Source organism: Hydra viridissima, unplaced genomic scaffold (genome assembly GCF_058129835.1).
Source record: "Hydra viridissima isolate aposymbiotic clone 2 unplaced genomic scaffold, HvirCarnegie_v1 scaffold_9, whole genome shotgun sequence".
NCBI lineage: Eukaryota > Metazoa > Cnidaria > Hydrozoa > Anthoathecata > Hydridae > Hydra > Hydra viridissima.
The window spans coordinates 8,807,651-8,828,010 of NW_028324308.1; the positions used below are offsets into that span (position 1 = coordinate 8,807,651).

General features: G+C 36.1%; 1 protein-coding gene across 1 annotated transcript; it reads right to left on the reverse strand.

The window, feature by feature from the left end:
• Positions 1-11,565: 11,565 nt before the first annotated feature.
• LOC149883884 (uncharacterized) lies at positions 11,566-14,255 on the reverse strand. Its single transcript, XM_090098469.1, has 2 exons — positions 11,880-14,255; positions 11,566-11,798 (listed from the first exon to the last, which is right to left on the reverse strand). Exon 1 carries the CDS (start codon positions 13,203-13,205, stop codon positions 12,351-12,353), a length of 855 nt encoding a protein of 284 aa, XP_089954595.1. The 5' UTR covers positions 13,206-14,255; the 3' UTR covers positions 11,566-11,798; positions 11,880-12,350.
• Between the last annotated feature and the right edge of the window lie 6,105 nt (positions 14,256-20,360).

The following is a 20,360-nucleotide window of genomic DNA, read 5'->3' on the forward strand; positions in this document are numbered from 1 at the left end:
CAATCTGATCAGCAAAGATTTGCTTTTGGAAGGTGCAAAAGAAGACAGGCCTGTAGGTAGACCAAAAAAAGAAGTAAAAACGGAAAAAGTGAAAACGGAAATAGTAAAACAAGAAAATGTGAAAGAACCGATCGACCCAAAGTACGAGAGACTTGGTTTAATTCGAAAAAATCCTGTGACAGTGAAAACAACCAACATTGACACTGGGGAGGTTGTTGAATACGAATCCCTTTACAAAGCGATGAAAAAAACGGTGCATGGATGGAGATATTTGGAGCGTCGAGATGGAAAAGTGGACAATGGAATCAAGATTAAAATTTTAAATTATGAAAAACTTGAAAACCGTAAAAACGACGAAAAAAATTGATTTTGAGTTAAATAAATTTCTTGACATAATAAAAATGGAAGACGAAACGGAGAGTACTTATGTGATTGAATTTGATGAATCAGGCCAAATGCATGTATTTAATGAATATGGTGAAGAAATTAATGCAGTAATTGAATTTGGAGTGAGAGGAGGAGAAGAAAGATTTGAATTGGCAACAGGAGAATATTCATCAGAAGAAGATGATTCGGAAGACGAGGAGGAACAAAGACAAATATTAAGGGTTAAAACATTGCTTGAAATTTATAATTCGGAAAAAAAGAGAACGTGCGCTCCTGCTGCTTAAAAAAAAAATTTAATTCTTTTCGGAGAATTGAAAAAAACGACCAAAAAGTCCAAAAAAATTTTTTTACATGAAAAAGTTAAAAAATTTATTAATATAATAAAATGAAAAAATTGATTTTGAGTTAGATAATTTTCTTGGCATAATAAAAATGGAAAACGAAACGTTAAAAAAATTGCGAGAAATCGCCGAAGTCCAAAAAATTAAAAAATTATTCAAAGATGCGAAAGGATTATCTCGTGAAAAAATTTAACACAACATCATCTCAAAGGAACATAATTTCATGGGTTGTCCAAAAACCGGTTCCTGCACCGCGACCAATTGTTTAAAAACCGGTTCCTGCACCGCGACCAATTGTTCAAAAACCGGTTCCCGCGCCGCGACCAATTGTTTAAAGTCCCGTTTCGAGACCAGTGTGCTTGAATCAATTGATCAATACGTCCCAGAGGCGGTGAAGAAAAAAGTGAGAGATGCAAGAGACGGAGTCGAAAAAAGAATAAAGTTGATTATATTAAACAGACCAGTTCCTTATCCGATTGTCCGAAAACCGGCTCCTGCCTCGGGTCCTGGATTATTTTCACGGTTGGCAACAGCTGTAAGAAATGTTGTTCAAAGACCGGTTCCCGCGCCGCGTCCTGTCAGAACCTCGCGTTCATTTTCAATTGTTCAACACGCGTTGAGACATGTTGCCAAACAATTTTCGCATCAAGTCAAAGGAAATCATCATGACATTTTTACCTTTTTAGATTCGGCAGAAGACGTTGCGAAGAAAATTCTTCAAGAAAATGAAAATAAAAAAAAGTACATTGTTTTGACTTGCGAGGTGACGAGTGTTAGCATTACGACTGGAGAGGAAGTGTTTCAAAATGTTCCTTTTTCGTTACACTCTGGAAATGTTTTGGAGTCGACGGATTTGGGAGAATTTTACAACACAGCAAAAGATGAAATCCTGGAAAACATGACCAAATATAACAAAATGGGTTCAAATTGCAGAGTGTCTGCCTTCTTAAAAATGGACATCAACTTGATTGATTACAATCCAATCAGTGCTAGGTCATACATTCCTCTCGATGATTTTCTGGCGAGCAAAAAAGCAATCATCAACATGGTCAACGAAGACAACGAATGTTTCAAATGGTGCGTCTCAAGGGATTTGAAAATGACGGAAAAACACGGTGAAAGAATTGACAAAGACTTGATTGAAAAATCGAAAGGGTTAAGTTGGGAAGAGATTGAATTTCCAGTCAAACTCGATCAAATTAAAAAAATTGAAAAAATCCAGAAATCAGCATAAATGTTTCTGGGTGTGAAAATAAGTCCATTTACCCTTTGAAAATATCCAAATGTTTGAACAGACAACATGAAATAGATTTGCTGCTCATTTCAGACGAAAAAACAAATCATTATTGTCTGATAAAAAGTCAAAGTCGATTGATTTTCTCACAATCATCCAAACATAACCGCAAAAAATATTTTTTCAGAAATTGTTTGCAGGGGATGAACAGCAAGGAAGATCTTTCCAAACATTTAACTTATTGCAAAGAGCATAGCTCAGTTCGAATCGAACTTCCCAAAAAAAATTCGTCCATGAAATTTGAACACAAAGAAAGATCGATGAGAGTTCCTTTTATCGTTTACGCAGACTTTGAAAGTTTCATCACGCCAATCAACACTTGCGTCCCCGACCCAAAACAGTCTTATACAAAACAGTAACAAAAAAACACTCTCCGATTTCGTTCTGTTATTTTATAAAATGCTTCGACGAAACCGTTTATAAAAAAAATCCGGTGACTTTTACCGCGACGAGCGAAACGGACGACGTTGCTCAAATATATGTGGAGATGCTCGAAAAAGACATCAAGGAAGTTTGCGAAATGACAAAACTCAAAAAAGAGATGATCATGACCTTCGAAGATAAAGAAAATTTCAATTCTGCAACCGTGTATCACATTTGCGAGGAAAGTCTTGGAGATGACAAAGTGCGCGACCACTGCCATTTGACTGGAAAGTACCGAGGAGCTGCACACAACACTTTCAACGCAAAATACAAATTTCCAAAATTCTTCCCCGTTGTGTTTCAGAATTTGTCAGGTTACGACAGCCACTTGTTTATCAAAAAACTATCTAACGGAAAATTAAGCTGCATTCCAAACAACGAGGAAAAGTACATCAGCTTCACAAAAGAAATCAAAGTGGGAGAATTTGAAAAAGAGGGAAAGATTGTTGAAATTAAAAAAAAATTCAGATTTATTGACAGTTCCAAATTCATGGCTTCCAGTTTGGACAGCTTGTCATAAAATCTGAATAAAGACCAGTTCAAAAACATCGCCAAACATTATTCCGGAAAAAAGTTTGATTTATTGCTCAGAAAAGGAGTTTACCCTTACGATTGGATGGACTCAATCGAAAAGTTTTCTGAAACACAATTGCCTCCAATAGAAGCATTTTTCTCCAAACTCAACGACAAAGGTATAGGAGTTGAAGACTATGCGCATGGTCAAACGGTCTACACCGAATTTGGTTGCAAAACGTTCAGAGATTATCACGATTTGTATAACGTCTCTGATGTGCTAATTCTGGCGGATGTCTTTGAAAAATTCAGAGATGTGTGCATTGAATATTACTAACTCGACCCTGCTTGGCATTACACTTCTCCAGGATTGGCTTGGGACGCTTATTTGAAAATGACAAAAATAAAATTTGAGTTGTTAAGCGATTTTGACAAAGTGTTGATGATCAAAGAAGGAATCCGAGGAGGAATCAGCATGATTTCAAACCGACTTAGAAAATCAAACAACAAATACATAGGAGATTCGTTCGATGTGAGCAAAGAGTCAACTTTCATCCAGTACTTGGACGCAAACAACTTGTACAGATAGGCCATGAGCAAACCTCTTCCCATTCACGGCTTTGAATGGAGGACTGAAGACGAACTTTTAAATTGGAAATCCATACCATGCATTTTAGAAGTCGATTTGGATTATCCAGAAAGTCTTCACGACGAACACAACGATTACTCTTTGGCGCCGGAAAGAATAACCATTAAAAAAGTAGAAAAACTCGTTCCAAATTTGAACGATAAAAAGAATTACGTTATTCACAAAGAAAACCTGAAATTGTATGAACAATTGGGACTAAAAATTTCAAAGGTGCACAGAGGAATCAAATTTGAGGAAAAGAATTGGCTGAAAGAATACATTGATCTCAACACCAATTTAAGAACAAAAGCCACAAACGACTTTGAGAAAGATTTTTTAAAGCTGATGAACAATTCTGTCTTTGGAAAAACCATGGAAAACATTGAAAAGCGAGTGGACGTGAGACTGGTGACAAAAAGGGAAGAAGCCTCGAAATTGTCGTCCAAACCAAATTACGACCGACACACGATTTTCGATGAAAACTTGATCGCTGTTCACATGAAAAGAACAAAACTTGTTTACAACAAACCAATTTATTTGGGAATGTCCATCTTGGATTTCAGCAAGACTTTGATGTTTGAATTCCACTACGACTACATCAGAAAAAAATACTCCGACAAAGCAAAGTTGTTGATGACGGACACGGACTTGTTGATTTATGAAATAAAAACGGACGATTTTTACAAAGACATTGCTGAGGATGTGGAAAGCAAATTCGACACGAGTGAATTTGACAAAAACTATCCTGCCATTCAAAGCGTTGGGTTCAAAGTCGGCGCAAACAAAAAGGTCATTGGGATTTTCAAAGACGAAACCGGAGGAAAACAGATTGAAGAGTTTGTCGGTCTGCGGTCAAAACCGTACTCTTACAAAGCCCATAAAGAAGAAGAGCACAAAAGATGCAAAGGAGTCAAAAGAAATGTCGTCCAAAAATACATCACTCACAACAATTACAAAGACTGCTTGAAAAGCAAAAAAGAAAAGGCAAGCAAAATGAGCGTCATCCGATCCCATCAGCTTGAAATCTACACAGAAGAAATAAACAAAGTCTCGCTCAGCGCTGACGACGATAAAAGAGTCATTTTGGAAAATGGAATTTATACGATGGCTTATGGGTATTACAAAAGCAGATTTAACTTGATCAATTACTGGAAGTTTTTCGGTTCAGAAGACATGGATCCGCAAGCGGATTTAAAAACCCAAGAGAAAACCCCAGAATCAGAGCAAGAGGCAGAGCAAGAGGCAGAGCCGGAGCCAGAGGCAGAGGCAAAAAGGTTGATCGCAGAGTGCAGAAGGTTATTCGCAGAGAACAAAGAAATTTCAAAGAATTCAAAATGGCTGTTCATGGATTGCAGAGAGATAATCGCAGAGAACAAAGGATTTTAAAAAATTTAACAAAATAAAAAAATGAGTCACAAAAGGATCAATATGGAAGGAGTTGTTTTGCCAAACGAGGATTTGACAAATTTTCAATTGATAAAGGCAGCAAAAAAACTGAAGTTAAAAAACTTTAGAGGAGTTTTTGTCAGAGACGAATTGCCAAAAAAGACATTGAAAAAAAAAAAGCGGGATTGTCAACACGGGGGATTCAAGCACAGAAGGATTTCATTGGGTGTGCTTGTACAAAGACGGCGATGAAAATTGAAGCTTTAACTTACACCCAACCCCCTCTCGTCGAACTCGTCAAATATTTAAAAAGTCCCGTCTTTTACAACAGCGAAAGGGTTCAATTTGGAAACACGTCTTACTGTGGTCACTTGTGTCTTTACGTCTTGAAAAAATGTGAAGAGGGAAACAGCTTTCAAGACGTCGTCAACACCCTTTGGTGATCGAAATCGAATTTTAAAAATTTTTTCCATTTAAAAATGATTGATAAATTCAACAGAAGCGAATTCAGCGTTTATTTCGACAATCTTTCAACAGACTCAGCAAGCAATGTTTTTATTAAAACGGACGGATCCAGCACCATCACTGCAGACATTGATTTCAATTCAAACAATATCATAAACCTGGCAGAACCAACCAACTCACACGACGCCGCCATTAAATATTATGTGGACACGCATTCGTCGGGAGGAACTGGCGCGGTGATTGGAATTGCGGACTTGGATTTAAGTTTTCACAAAGCAATCAATTTGAACGAACCAACAAATCTTCATGATGCCGCTACAAAAAATTACGTCGACGTCAGCTCGAGCATGCGCATCAAAACGGCCGGATCGAGCACGATCACTGGGGACTTGGATTTAAATTCCCACAAATTGCTCAACGTCTCTGATCCAACCACTTCTCACGACGCAGCCACAAAAGGGTACGTGGACACTCGAGAGGTTTATTCGAGCATCAATTACTCAGACATTAACATGACATCTCACAAGTTGACCAATTTGGCCGAGCCCACTTCAGCCTCTGACGCCGCCACAAAAAATTATGTGGACACGCATGTTTCAGGCGGAGCCACAGTGGGAACCTCAGACTTGGATTTAAATTCCCATAAATTAATCAATGTGCTTGATCCGTCAAACGCGCAAGACGCTGCGACAAAAAGTTACGCAGACGTTTTGTCACAAAAATCCAACTTTTTAGGACTTGTTCCAAATTCAAACTTTTCATCCTTGGGGTAAAAGTTGAAAATTGTAGCAGGATCGACCACTGCACCAGTCTTTAGCTACGTAGACGGTCCTGGAGTTCTGAGGAGATTATGGCTGGCTCTTAATGGAACCATTGGACAAGTCTTTCTTCGGATATTGGCAGACGGAGAAATTAGAGTGGGGAATAATTCAACAACTACAGAAGGTATTGGCACGGACACCACTGCCCTTGCTTGCGACATGCTATTTGCTCCTCTCGGAGGAGGACCAGCTTACGCCAACTCTTTGCAAGGATGTAACGTTGCCAGCGCCACTTCCTTGGGAGGATATTTTACGCTCGACTTACCGTTTACAACAAACTTGACCATCCAATTGGTTAATAATAATACTACAGCCATCACTTACTGGATTCAACTCTTCATTTCCACATTCATCTCCATTCCTCCTCTTCTCTCCTCCGTTAAATTGTACTCGAGGACGTTCAGATATCTAAACACAACTTACGGAAACGAATATATTTTGCTTAACACCACAGGAAAAGGAAATGGCGTTTTTCTGAAATACATCCGGATGCACATCATCGGCTCCTCCGGAAATTGGTGGGAATCCAGAGTCAGAATGTATGACGGAAATTTACCTCCAGGCAACGGCACTGTCCTCAGCCCCTGGACACCTTACAATGCAAACAATTGCAACACTTTCCCTGGGTACGACGGCAACAGCAAATGTATCTTTTCCTCATCTGGACTGGAAGATTTTTACTTGTCTTGTTGGAATGGGATAAGCTTAACCTCTTTTAACAACAAATTCTCAGGGCTGTTGTACCAATCCACCGCCTCCATTGGCTCCACCACCACCATTTCCTTTTACAGAAATTTTGCAGAATCAGACTCCATCCCCAGCGTCGCAGCTGGCAGAAGGTTCGTCGTCACGCTCAACTCTGGCGACGCGCAAGTCGGTCAATCCGGAAGCTTTTACCTTCTTCTCGGACAAGCGTATTATTACGCCTAATTCTAAACCTTTTTAAATTTAATTTTGTGAAAATTTTGACTTAAAGAAACTCTTGGTACATTAAAAATGAATTCCATTGAAACTCCGAGAATTAATGTGTTACAAGATGAAAACGGAAAAATACTGCCTCAAGATCCCATTAAAATTTTAAAAAATAAAGGAGTCAAATGGCGAGAGAATCATCGAAAGAAATCAATCATTACGCGTTCTCACGTTAAGAAAAAAATTATACTCAATTTATTCGAAAAAATGTTTTGTACCAGAAAAATTTTACCGCGAGAAAGAAAGAAATGATTTTGTCCCAGAACTCTCAATTCCTAGTAGTTTCAAAGGAGGTTTAGTATTGTATTTTATACAAGCTATATTCCTGAAAACTGTTAGCTACATTAAAAATGCATGTAGCTGTATGCAATAGCTGCATTTTTTTAGCGCTTCAATATATTTATAGACTGTGCACTCCAACTTTTCTTATTCTCCAAAACTGATTAAAGTCCTGAAGAATTAATATGAGAGTTTGTTTGGTAACCTAAAACTACAGAAGTTTATTTAATGAATAGTTGTCATATTTTATGCAAGTTTTACAATTCAACTGTTAAAAAAAAAAGCTAAGTATTTAATTACTAGTGTTATGGTGTATTTTTTACCAAGTTTAAGAATTGTTTATAATATCAAAGACTTCAAGCTTTTTGTCAATGAATTCGATATCTTGCTCAATTATGTGTGCCTTCAAAAGAATATTAGTCCTTAAATTTTTATAGCTCTTAAGAAATGTTCAAAAGTTTGACATGCGTGGAGCTAAATGATTTTCTAAAACAGGTATGGGCTACTTTTTCAAAATCTCTGAATATTTTAATATATTTTGTTGTGGGAACTCCGAAACAAGACTCCTGAAAAAATAGTTTAAAGATATCAATGTTTATAAGCAGTTTATTTTAAGCATTTCCTTCCACATAATGCAGTTTTCTAATCATTTGAAGTAAAATCTTTAGATCTTCATAATCATTGGGTAATCGAAGAAAGAAATTTTTAAAAAAAAGAAAGAATATTTTACCTTGTTTGTACGAAAAATACATAATCTGTAGATTATGTATTTTTCGTTCAATGAAGGCAAAATGGCCGACAATAAATTTTGTGAGGGCTTTAATATTTAAAATTTCTTTCACGCACATGTCTCACTCAGTTTTTCTTGGATTTTGTCATTTTTTAACTGATTTAAGTAAATGACAGAGAAATTTAAAAGAAAAACCCTGTCCTCAATATACACATATACTGATATTGTTTCTCTCTAGATTTTTGTGATGAAGTACAATTGCTACAAGCTCTTCGATGTGCTTGATATACACGATAATTCCTATCTTTTTCTAACAACATAAAAATCCAAAAGAATGATACTGATTGCAATCTAGTTATCCAAAAAAACTGTTGGTAACAGATTACAAAAACAGACTTTAAACTCATAAGAAAATTATTTTTAAAAATATTTAAGTAGTAAAGCTTCATCTGTTATATAATTTTAAATGAAATTTATTCAAAGAAAAGAAAGGTTTTTTAAACAGCTTTTGACCAAAATTTTTCAAAGCTAAAGTCTTCCCAGATTCATTTGTGCTCAAATATTTATAGAACTATTTTTGGTCTTGTTAATGATAGTATAAAAAAAAAAAGTTATGACTTTAACAGACGCAGTCCTAGGAAAGTGAGCATTTAGGGGTCGTGGCTGAATTGGGTTAGCTCTGATTTTTTACTAGTATGGTGTTAGTGTCCAATCAGGAGATTGGATACTAATACCATACTAAAATTACGTATGTTGAGTAATAAAAGTCCTGGGCACTACCCTAAAATACGTGATTACTTTCATAGACCCCCAGTTAAAATAGCTGTTTTTTACATTTTGGAATGAGAAATTTTTTCTGATAATAATCAAAAAGTTCTGGGAATGAAACTTATGAATTATTTTACATTATTTTAGCGGACCCTCCGAAGCGATAAAATTTCAGTACTTGCAATCTGATTACTAAAGATTACCACTGTTTCCAACTTTTGTTCAGCAATAAGGCTCGTTTTTGGCTATTGGTTACGTTAATAACTAAAATAATAATAAGTAAAAATACGCTAATATGTAATAAATGATTAATAGGTAAAAATACCCTAATATATAAAACCCAATTCAGTTCATGAACTGCCATTACATCCATTGAAAACAGCCGTTTGGTGTGGCTTATGGGCCAGCGGAATTACTGGTCCATATTTCTTCAACAATGAGGCCGGCGCCAATATAACTTTGAATTGAATACATTATCGCGTTTTTCATCTCGGACAGGTGAGTTGGCCACCAAGGTTATGTGGTATCACAGCTTTAGACTTTTTTCTTTGGGGCTTCGTAAATTCTAAAGTCTTTGCTGATATAACAACTACGATTGAATCAAAATTGAGTAATATCTCGCTATTTTTTTAATACTCAGAAGCCAATATGACCGACTTATCGAAAGACAATATGAACGATCTAGTTCGGCAGCATTTGTAAGTAGCTGGATGTTTTTGAAGCTTTATGTCACTGAAAACTGTTTGGGGAATTAAGTTGCATAACTTTAGTATGTTGTTTTTTTACCACATTAGTATTATATGAGATGTAATCAGATATGGCAATTGGGAATGATAATAAAAATATCAAATGACAAGATTACAAAAACTTACGCAACATGCAAAAAAAGGTTTGTTAATAATGCCTGTAAGAATAAATATATTTGTAAAAAAGCGTACGCATAATATTTTGTTAATATAATCAATGAATGACTATTATAAGTTTGATTTTGCACTCCACACAAAAAAGATTCAATTCTGTTTACTATCAGGTCATATTTAAAACATTTTCCTAATAATGGCTCCTTAAAAGTTGAATACAATTATTGATGTACTAATGGTCTAGATAGTGTCCTTAAATGAATAATTAATTCTAATACTATTGAGATATATATTGTGAGGAAGAAAAATGAGAAAACTGTAAAAATTATTCTTAAGTTTTCACCCGACTCAAGCATATAACATTCGAACGAAGAAAAGAATGAGTAAACAAAAATACCAAGTGGATACACATGTTCAATGAGTGAATCATATCATTAGTGTTTAAAACTGTTAGAAATACAATGATATTAATTTGATTAGTTCTCGAAAGTTCTCTAGCCTTTGTGAGACAAAGACTAATAAAAAGAAAACTCGTAAAACCTATCAAATAAAAAAATGATTAAAAAAGACTAAAAAAAGACTAATTCAACCTGTCATGATAAATAAATGATGAATGAGTAAGGCAACGATAAACAACCAAAAACTATAAAAAGAAGGGAGACAGAAGAGAACAATACGAGAGAAGAAGAAGAGACGAGAAGGAGAAGGAGAAGGAGGAGAAGAAGATTTTAAGAGAAAAGAGTTTAAAGAGATTTTGTGAATTTCTCCTTATAAGAGAGTCTGATGAGAAAAAAATTTTAAGAGATATTAAAAAGGATTTTAAGAGAAAAAGAGTTTTGAAGATTTAATGAGAAACTTATGAAAAGAATTTATGGAAAATTTAACGAGAAACTTATGAGAAGAATTAATGGAGAATTTAAAAGAGAACTTTATGAGAAGAGTTGGTAAGAAAATATTTGAGTTGTTATGAGTATTAATGTATTGTTATATGTATGAGTTAATATTAAGAGAATATATATTGATGACAAATAATTGAGATTATTCGTAAATAATTTAGTTTGTATATTGATTAAGGCAATATCATTATTAGAAATTTGATTATTGCTTTATGCGTTAACTATTGTTATTAAAAAAGTCTGATGCTCCTATCGCGCTTTTATCATAACTGCGTTACACACTGACAGTCCTACCTCACATTCTATCACTCTCTATATTTGAGCTACCATTACACTTACATAGAACCAACCACCTTTTTCACATTTAATCATCCCATCTTTAAAACAATAAAAATAAATAAAATCCACCGCCCTCGCGATATAAATATACCTTTTCTGTTCTCTTTAATTCTTACAGTCCAATTCTCTAATTTAACATTAATTTTAAGTTATCTGCTTTTTCAGGGTCACAAAACACTTCGATTACAGTTGCATTAGAAGAAATTTGTTGTTTTTGTCTCAGATGGCATGTTCAAAAAGTATACATCTACCTGCTTCTCAACATGTTTGTCATATTATAAGGTGCTTATCATTTGCTGCAAGAATTCCGGCATTAATGATTTGGCAACAATATACATCTGTTCAATTGGTCAATTACATAATGAAGTTCTTTGCGCATTTTTTATTGCCTTCATTTTTTGTAAATCACTTACAATCAGATTTCAAAGATTCAAGCGTTTTCAAATGGATTGGTCAATATCAATTTTTCTTTTTTTCAATTGAGTTACACTTTTTGTGATTTTTCAAGATAAGTAGTAATGACGAACTGTTAAATATTTAATATCTTATTTGTAAACGTTCTTATAAAAAAAGGATTTATTTTTAATGGTTAAGCTAAGTAAATACTAAAATTATGATCTCACCGTTTGCTTCTGAGATGCTACAGACAATTCATAGAAATGTACCAAATCACCAAACATACGCAAATTCTTTTCTCTAAAATGACAATCGCATATTCTATTACAGGACTTTAGAACTATATGCTCAAAGATATTTTGTTGTTTTTGAGATACTAACCGGAGATATATTACAGCAAAAAATTGTGCATTTTGTTTCTGTTCCCAAATTAGAAAACACCACGTCCAGCAATTTTATCCACATGGCTGAACCGGCAGAGGAGCCTACACCTGCAAGCAGATCGGTAGCAATAGCTGGAACGACTCTTGTGGAGAGAGTGCTTCCGAGCATTCCTTATAAGGGAAGTAATGCACCGATAAATCTTCCTTCTATTTTTGCGTTGTGCATGAGCTGTCTTTTGCTTAGTTTAAGTGTAATGCCTTTTCCAACGCTGTACGCTTTTTTAATTTTGTTCAGTTGAGACTTTGTCACTGCCAGGACGTGATATCCGTCCAAGTCTTGATGAGAGAGCCTTATGCTGACGTCTTTTTCTTCTTGAATGGTTTTTTTTATTTTATCAGCTTTACCCTATGAAATATTTAATTTAATCTTTTGATAATTGCTCCTTTATTTTACAAAAGAAAAATTTTTTTACCGATTGACAGCACTGCTTGTGAAAAGGTCTTGCAGCACGGAGGATATTTGTTCTCTGATTTGAAATCTGACGATGAAATCTTCACCTCTAAAATCGATAAAATGTCCATATTGATCTACAATTTGCGTTTCCATTCTTGAAATTTTGTTCACCACGATGGGCAAGTAGATCAAGTGGAAAGGCTTTTCACTGATTTTATATCCTGGAGGAGTTTCTGGATAAAAAGAGTAAATATCGTTTGTAGTTTTTCCATCTGAATAAGACGAGCCGATAATGTCGTTTGTCACTCTGATGACTCCCAATTCTTCAATCTTTAAAATATTTTCAGACGCGTAGTAGTCGATAACACTAGTCACTTTATCAGGATTTGCAGGATCTTCTTTTTTCTCGACGTAGGTGTATTCTTTTTTGTCAATTCCAAGGAGTGGTGCCAAACTGTTATTCACGTTAAAATCCACCCAATATTTCGTTGTCGCTCCTGGCTTTCCAAAGGTCAAAGTGGATCTTGACGTAAAATCGTTTGTTCCAAGAACCACTCCGTCTGATCTGTATAAATTTCCAACTTGCTTTTTCATTTCTTTTAGCAGGTAATCGTTAATTTCATTCACATCATAAGGCCCTTCTTCAATGTAAATGGTGTAACTGTTTGAGCCAGCGTTTGGACTGTACCTAAAAACATTTTTAGAGCTGATGTTGGTGTAGCTGTGGTAAGTCTCTAGCCCCACTAAGGCCATTTCATACTTTTTGTCAAAACCCAAATCGATTGGCGTGTCAAAGTATGTTCTGATGACGCTGCTTTCTACCGTCGGAGTTTCTTTTTTCGATTTCACAATGAAATAAAATCCAGACATGTTTTTTATACGCTTGGAAAATAAAAATCGTCAAATCCGCTTCTGTATTTTCCATGATCTTTTTTGGAGGACAAGTCGATGACGGCAAATCCGTGGGGTTGGGACCAACAGTGCTTGCAGAACATTTTAAATTCTTCTTTTTTCATGTCTACAGCAACGTGGTCTAGATAAATGTGGTCAACATTTTTTGAATCCTGCGGAAAGAGACAAATAAAATTGCCATTTTCTCTAATCGTCTGTCTGGGGAGCATGAAATAGTTTTGAGCCAGGTATAAGCAGTCCACGTTGAAATGCCTTCCTCGGATGTAATATTTTTTGCATTTGTTTTGTTTGGTCAATTACAAATCGTCAAAGATCATTAAATTGTTTTTTGATGCGTCAAGGTCTTCAGGCTCAGGCACATCGTCAGCTGTTTCAAAAAATTGACATTCCATGTCTGTTTTTCCGTCCCAATTTTTAGAGATTTCCTCAATGACACATTAGGGCTCGCGTTTAATTTTTCTATTTTGTTTTGAATGTTGAACAATTCGAGGATAATTTCTTTTGGCAATTTCTATTCGAAGGAGCTTTTTAGTATTTTGTATTCAGGCTGGAAAAGGGACTTTCCAAAGACCTGCAAGTGGTTATAATCCAACCATCCAGGCCTTACCAGCAAATTCATCAGCAACGTTGTTTTTTCACAGCCGCACTTTCCGACGATGATTCCTCTTATATTTCTCGGCAAAAGCTTGTCGTTGTTCCTTTTGCATTTACCGATATTCCATGACAAATCAATGACTTCCATTTTTTTATTTAAAAATTTTTTTTATATATGTAAAATGTACTGCGTCAAATGTAAAAGAAAAACCGAGACGATTCACTTGAAAAACGAAGTTTCTAGAAACAACAGAAATATGCTGAAAGGGACTTTCGATGCTTTTGGAACGCCAAAATGCAAATTTGTTCCTTCGACAAAAGGGGGAGATTTGGTGGAATCGCTTAATAAAGTGTCTAGCAAAATTAAGATTCCTTGGGCTAAATTCCCAAGAGAAATACATATTCCCTGCATGAACTTTGCAGGGCCTTGTCGAGCTGGTTGAATATTTAAAAAGTCCCGTCTTTTACAACAGCGAAAAGGTGCAGTTTGGTGACACTTTTTACTGTGATCACTTGTGCCTTTACGTTTTAAAAAAATTTGATGAATTGGAAAAGCATTTATATAACCCATATTCAATCGCTGCATCAAGTGAGCTGTATGTCAGAACAAATGGAAATAGCACCATCACTGCAGACATTGATTTCAACTCTCAAAAAATCATCAACCCGGCAGAGCCGACAAGCTCGCATGACGCCGCTACGAAAAATTATGTGGATACGCATGCGTCAGGCGGTGGCACGGTGATTTCAGACTTGGATTTAAATTTCCACAAAGCGATTAATTTGAATGAGCCGTAGAATCTTCATGACGCCGCCACAAAAAATTACGTGGACGTCAGCTCGAGCATGCGCATCAAAAGAGACGGATCGAGCACCATTACTGGAGACTTTGATTTAAATTCTCATAAATTGCTCAACGTCTCTGATCCAACCAGTTTAAAAGACGCTGCGACAAAAGGGTACGTCCACACTAAAGTGGCTTAGGCCAACATCTTTTATTCAGGCAATAATATGACGTCAAACAAATTGACCAATCTGGCCGAACCCACATTAGCCTCAGACTCTGCCACGAAAAAATACGTGGACACGCATTCAAGCGGAACTTCAGTGGGAACGGCGGACTGGGATTTAAATTCCCATAAATTGATTAATGTGCTCGACCGTTCAAACTTGCAAGACGCTGCGACAAAAAGTTACGTGGACACTTTGTCGCAAAAATCCAACTTTTTAGGACTTGTTCCAAATTCGAGCTTTTCATCCTTGGGAAAAAAGTCGCAAATTGTAACAGGAGGATTGACCAGTGCAACTACAGTTTTCACATACTCTGACGGTCCTGGAGTTCTGAGAAGGTTATCATTAGCCATGAGTGAAACTGGAACAAACGTTCCTGGACAAGTCTACATTAGAATATTTGCAGATGGAGAAATTGGTGTGGGGAATTATTCAGAAACTACTGTAGCTGTTGGACCGGACAGTGAAGCCCTTGCTTGCGACTTGATCTTTTCCCCTCTCGGCAAACTGTTTTACGCCAACTCTTTGCAAGGATGCAAGGATTTCAACACCACTTCCTTGGAGGATATTTTACGCTTGACATGCCGTTCAGAACAAGTTTGGAAATACAACTGTTCAACAAGAATGCTTCCGCAATAACCTACTGGATTCAACCCTTCATTTCCACATTCACCACCATCCCGCCCCTCCTTTCCTCAGTTAAATTGTACTCGAGAACGTTCAGGTATTTCAACACCACTTACGGAAACGAATAAGACATGTACCAGAAAAAATCTGCGCGTGTTCTGATGTAGTGTTTACGGAAACCGTGCATCATTTAAAATAGCTAATTGTTTTAAAATGTGATTGTATTAATGTTGTTCAAAATTTAAACAACTCTGTTATTAAAGCAATTAGCTTTAATTGAAATGTCATCAAATCAAGATAAGAAGCGAGAAAAAATTTTGCATTTTCTCGTTGAAAATCCTGGTGTATCAAACAAAACAATTTCTAAAGAGCTGCAGATTGCTTTGAGAACAGTGCAGAGCGTTGTGAAACGATTTAAGGACACTGGTACAATCATAAGAAAATCAGGAAGAAAAAAATGTTTTGTTAGACGAGATCTTGGTAAAAAAGTGAAAGATGCCTTAGGCAGAAAACCGTAGATTTCTGTTCGAACATCAGCGAATAAATTTAAGACAAGTGCTTCCACTATAGAAAGAGTAAAGAGAAATTGTGGTTATAAATCTTATAAAAAGAAAAAAGTTCCTCGTCGTGAAGAAAAGCAAAAAAATGTCGCAATTCAATGTTCAAAGCTGCTTGAAAAAAATCTTGTTTGATTATTGACGATGAAATTTATTGTGCTGCATATTTCCGATCTCTTCCAGGACACCAATTTTATTCAGCAATTAATCGCAAGAAACTGAATTCCAAATATAAATGCATTGGAATGCAAAAATTCGCTAAAAAAATTCTTAGTTTGGAAAGCAATTTGTAAATGTGGTGAAAGAAGCTCTTGTTTTGTGACTACGGGAACAATCAACACCAAAATATACATAAAAGAATGCCTCAAGAAAGTCTTTTGCCGTTTTTAAGAACACACACAGTTAACCCGTTATTTTGGCCCGATTTAGCATCATGTCACTACTCTGGGACAACTTTAAACTGGTTTCGAGAACATAAAGTAAATTTCGTTGAAAAACACTGCAATCCAACAAATTGTCCCGAACTACGTCCTATCGAAAGATATTGAGCTCTTGTCAAAAGAAAACTAAGGTTCGATGTAAAAGAAGCCAAAAACATTAAAGAGTTCAAAAATAAATGAATGAGAGCTACCAAGAAAGTCCAGCCGAAGACTGTGTAAAAGCTTCACAAACTTTCTCAAGTGAAATTTAAAAATATTAATATATGTACTTTCAAAATATGCATAACATTCAATATCGAAATACAATAGTTAGATAAATATCCTTTATAATGTCCGCGCAGATTTTTTCTGGTACATGTCTTATGTGCTTCTCAATTCAGCAGGAAAAGGAAATGGCGTTTTTCTGAAATACATCAGGATGCACCTCATTGGCGCCTCTGGAAACTGGTGGGAGTCTAGAGTCAGAATGTACGACGGAAATTTGCCTCCTGGCAACAGCAGTGTGCTCAGTCCATGGACTACTTACAGTGCAAACAATTACACTACTTTCCCTGGGTATGACGGCGACAGCAAGTGCATCTTTTCCTCGTCTGGACTGGAAGATTTTTACTTGTCCTCGTGGAACAGTTCAAACGTGATCTCGTTTAACAACAAATTGGCTGGACTGCTGTACCAATCCGTTTCGTTTTATAGAAATTTTGCAGAAGCGGACTCTATGCCCAGCGTTTTCACTGGCAGAAGGCTCGTCGTCACGCTTAACTCTGGCGACGCGCAAGTCGGCCAATCCGGAAGCTTTTACCTTCTCCTCGGCTAGCTGTATTATTATGCATAGATCCTTCGGATCTACATGAATTAAATGGTTCAGCTCAAGCAAGAAAAATATTCTGCAAAACTGCATAAATAAATTTCAGCGCAAATGAAAAAATGCCTTCTCCCATTCGAGAAACTTTTTCCATTGAAAAATTTCATCCTGAAATTGGAAGAAATGTTGTTCACGTCTTCAGAACAAAGGAAGGTAAAGTTTCAAGAGCACTGAGAACTAGAGAAAGAATGTTATATAGATCGATTCTCGAAAAACGAAAAGAAGAAGAAGAATACATCGCCAGACAAATTGATCGAAAAAAAAAACTTTTTTTTAAACAAAAAGATGTTGCATGTGAGAAAAATTCATTTCGATAAAAGCAAAATATGGAATAAATGCACCCTGTTTTTCGATAAGCCTTTGAAGAAAGTGGGCTGCAGATAGGAAATATTTGCGCAAAAAGACATTAAATTGACTCAATTGTCTCATCAGAAAGTTGCTTTTATGTTTGGAATTGAGAGCGGAATGGCTTTGGTGAATTTGAGGCATCAATTTAAAGCTGGATCATTTTAATCACAGCCTGACTATTTCAGAGCCGGTGGATAACGTCATTATGGAAATTCACAACAACAGCGATAAGGACGTCATCGTTAAAAAAGGCGAAAGTTTATGCTTTGTGAATTTTGTTTAAAAAAAATTTTTTTTTTTTCGCTTAATAAAAATGGAATATAAATGTGTGCATCCGGTTCTTCCATCGGCTCCGGCGGACGAAGGGCACGCTTACCGCCATCAAAAAATAAGCGAGATCCAATAAGAAATGGAGGATGAAAAAGCAAAGAGAATGACTCTAATCAAAAAGTATCATCGCGCTTTTAGAATCATTTCGAATATGGACAATTCGCTGCAGGTCTTGTGAATTGCTCTGGGGGCTGCTGGAATTAGTCTTTTGTCTACCATTATTGCTAGTCCAGCGGCGATTGCGTGCATGGGTGTTGCCATTGGAGTGGGGTTTTTATCAATTGTCGGAGGTCAAGTGAACAAAAAGCTGGCATCAAAAGCGGAAAAGCACGAGAAATTGAAAGTTCTTGCAGAGTCAAAATTAAACACCATCAGCAGCCTGATTTCAAAAGCTCTTATGGATGGAAAAACAAGCAATTCAGCGTACGAGCTGATTATGAGCGAGCGTCAAAAATTTAAATCAATGACGAAAGAGATAAGGACAAATGCTAAAATAGGAATAAACGAATTGACCAAAGAGTCGCTGATCCAAGAAGTAAGAGATGACGCCATTAAAGCGTTTAACAACATATTCAAAAAAAGATATTAAAAAAATAATTTAACAAAATTAATTTTTTTTGCAATTATATCGCAATGGGATTGAGTTTGTGATACTTTTTTTCCGCGTATTTAAAAACCATGTCTTTTTTTAAAATACAAGACCCGAGTAAAAGGGATGAAATTGTGAGAGAAGTGATTGAGAGCAGAAAGAAAATTTATCAGAGCAGTCTCAATGATAACATTTTGGATGATTATTTTCAGACTAATTTGAGCAAGCTGTACAAGCCTCTCATCGAAAGCAATGAAAAGATGATAAAAAGCCTGGCGGACAAAATTGTCAAGGAAGAAGAGTCCACTATGGATGAATTGCAGGAAGATCTAGAGCCCACCATGTATTTGGGCAATATTTCGTCCCACTACTTGAGCATGTACAGCAAGGAGTCTTCCGATCGAAGAATAAAAAGACATTTCGAGGCGAACAAAATTAGAAATAAAATGTACATTGGAAAATCGGAAATGACTGTGGATGGAAACGATATCCTTGTTGGCGGAGAAAGGTACGAAGGGACAGAAGGTCTTTGGGAGCTTGTGATGAAATCTAAACCTCCAGAAAAATATAGTCAAGTCACTGAGGAAGATAGTCAAAATTACGGAAAAATACTTGTAGACACGACGCCGTTTTTCATGGATCCACAGGGAGCAAAAAATATAAAGAAATCATTGCGCCCATATGGGCTAAATTTAAGAATGAAACTAAAGGCAAAAAAGGGCCTGGAGTCAACGTGCTTCCGAGCAATCCGAATGCGCTGGTGCAAAGGCTTAATTTGAGCGTGGCTGCTTGGCATGCTGGAAATACGGGGTCGAGAAATGAGGCTGTGAGCATTGAGAGCAGCGTCCACTTTGGCCAATAAAATCACAAAAAGCGAGCTTGGAAGAGAAGCAGTCATGGCTACAAAATCTGCAGAAAAATAGCTGGCTTCTTCCGCCATAACCACCGCTAAAGACGTTGCCATCGATAAAGGTAAAAGGACCATTGAGATATTGTATGCCAAGACCGGAACGCCAAATCCGAAAGAGCAGAAGGTTCTTACTGTGAGGGTGGCGTTTTTAATTATTATTATTATTATGTTTTCTTTTGCAGTAAAGGGGAAGGGGAAGGGGAAGGTTTGGGTTTAGGATTAGGTGTATGGAGGTTGGGAACGAGGTTAGTGGTCTGGGGAGTACTTGGTTAGGTATAGTTTGGTTAGGAATGGGCAAGGTTTAATCTAAAAGGGCTAAACTTATAATCGCCGTCCTCAGTATATTCTTTAATATAATAAAAATTAACAAATGTTCTATTAATGTGTAATGGTTAGCACTCTTACTCTTATAACTTTTATATAATACAAATAATATTCTCTTACGCTTCTTGCAGTGTTCAATACTGTTTATTTCAAATACTCCTCTTTCTTTTATTACAAATATCTCTTCTTTAATTAAATCTTCTGGTTATTCTCCAACAATCAATATTAAAATCTCCTTCTTTTCTTCTTTTATTCAACTGCTTATTAAACTGTTTATTTATCAAAATACTCTTCTTACCACAAAATTCTTTTTCTTCTTTAAAATCCTCTTTAAATCTCTTATAACTTTTTTCTCATAAAAATCTTCTTTTAAATCTCTTTAAAACTCTTTCTCTTAAAATTCTCTTTTAAATCTCTTCTTCAAAAACTCTTTCTCTTCTCCCAAAAAACTTCACTTAAAAACTCTAATTCTTCTCCTCTTAACTGTCAGATTCTTTCTTTTTTGAGCTTTTATAGTTTTT

Excerpts from the sequence above, each read along its gene's own strand:
- LOC149883884 (XM_090098469.1), bottom strand. The coding sequence starts at position 13,205 with ATGTCTGGATTTTATTTCATTGTGAAATCGAAAAAAGAAACTCCGACG.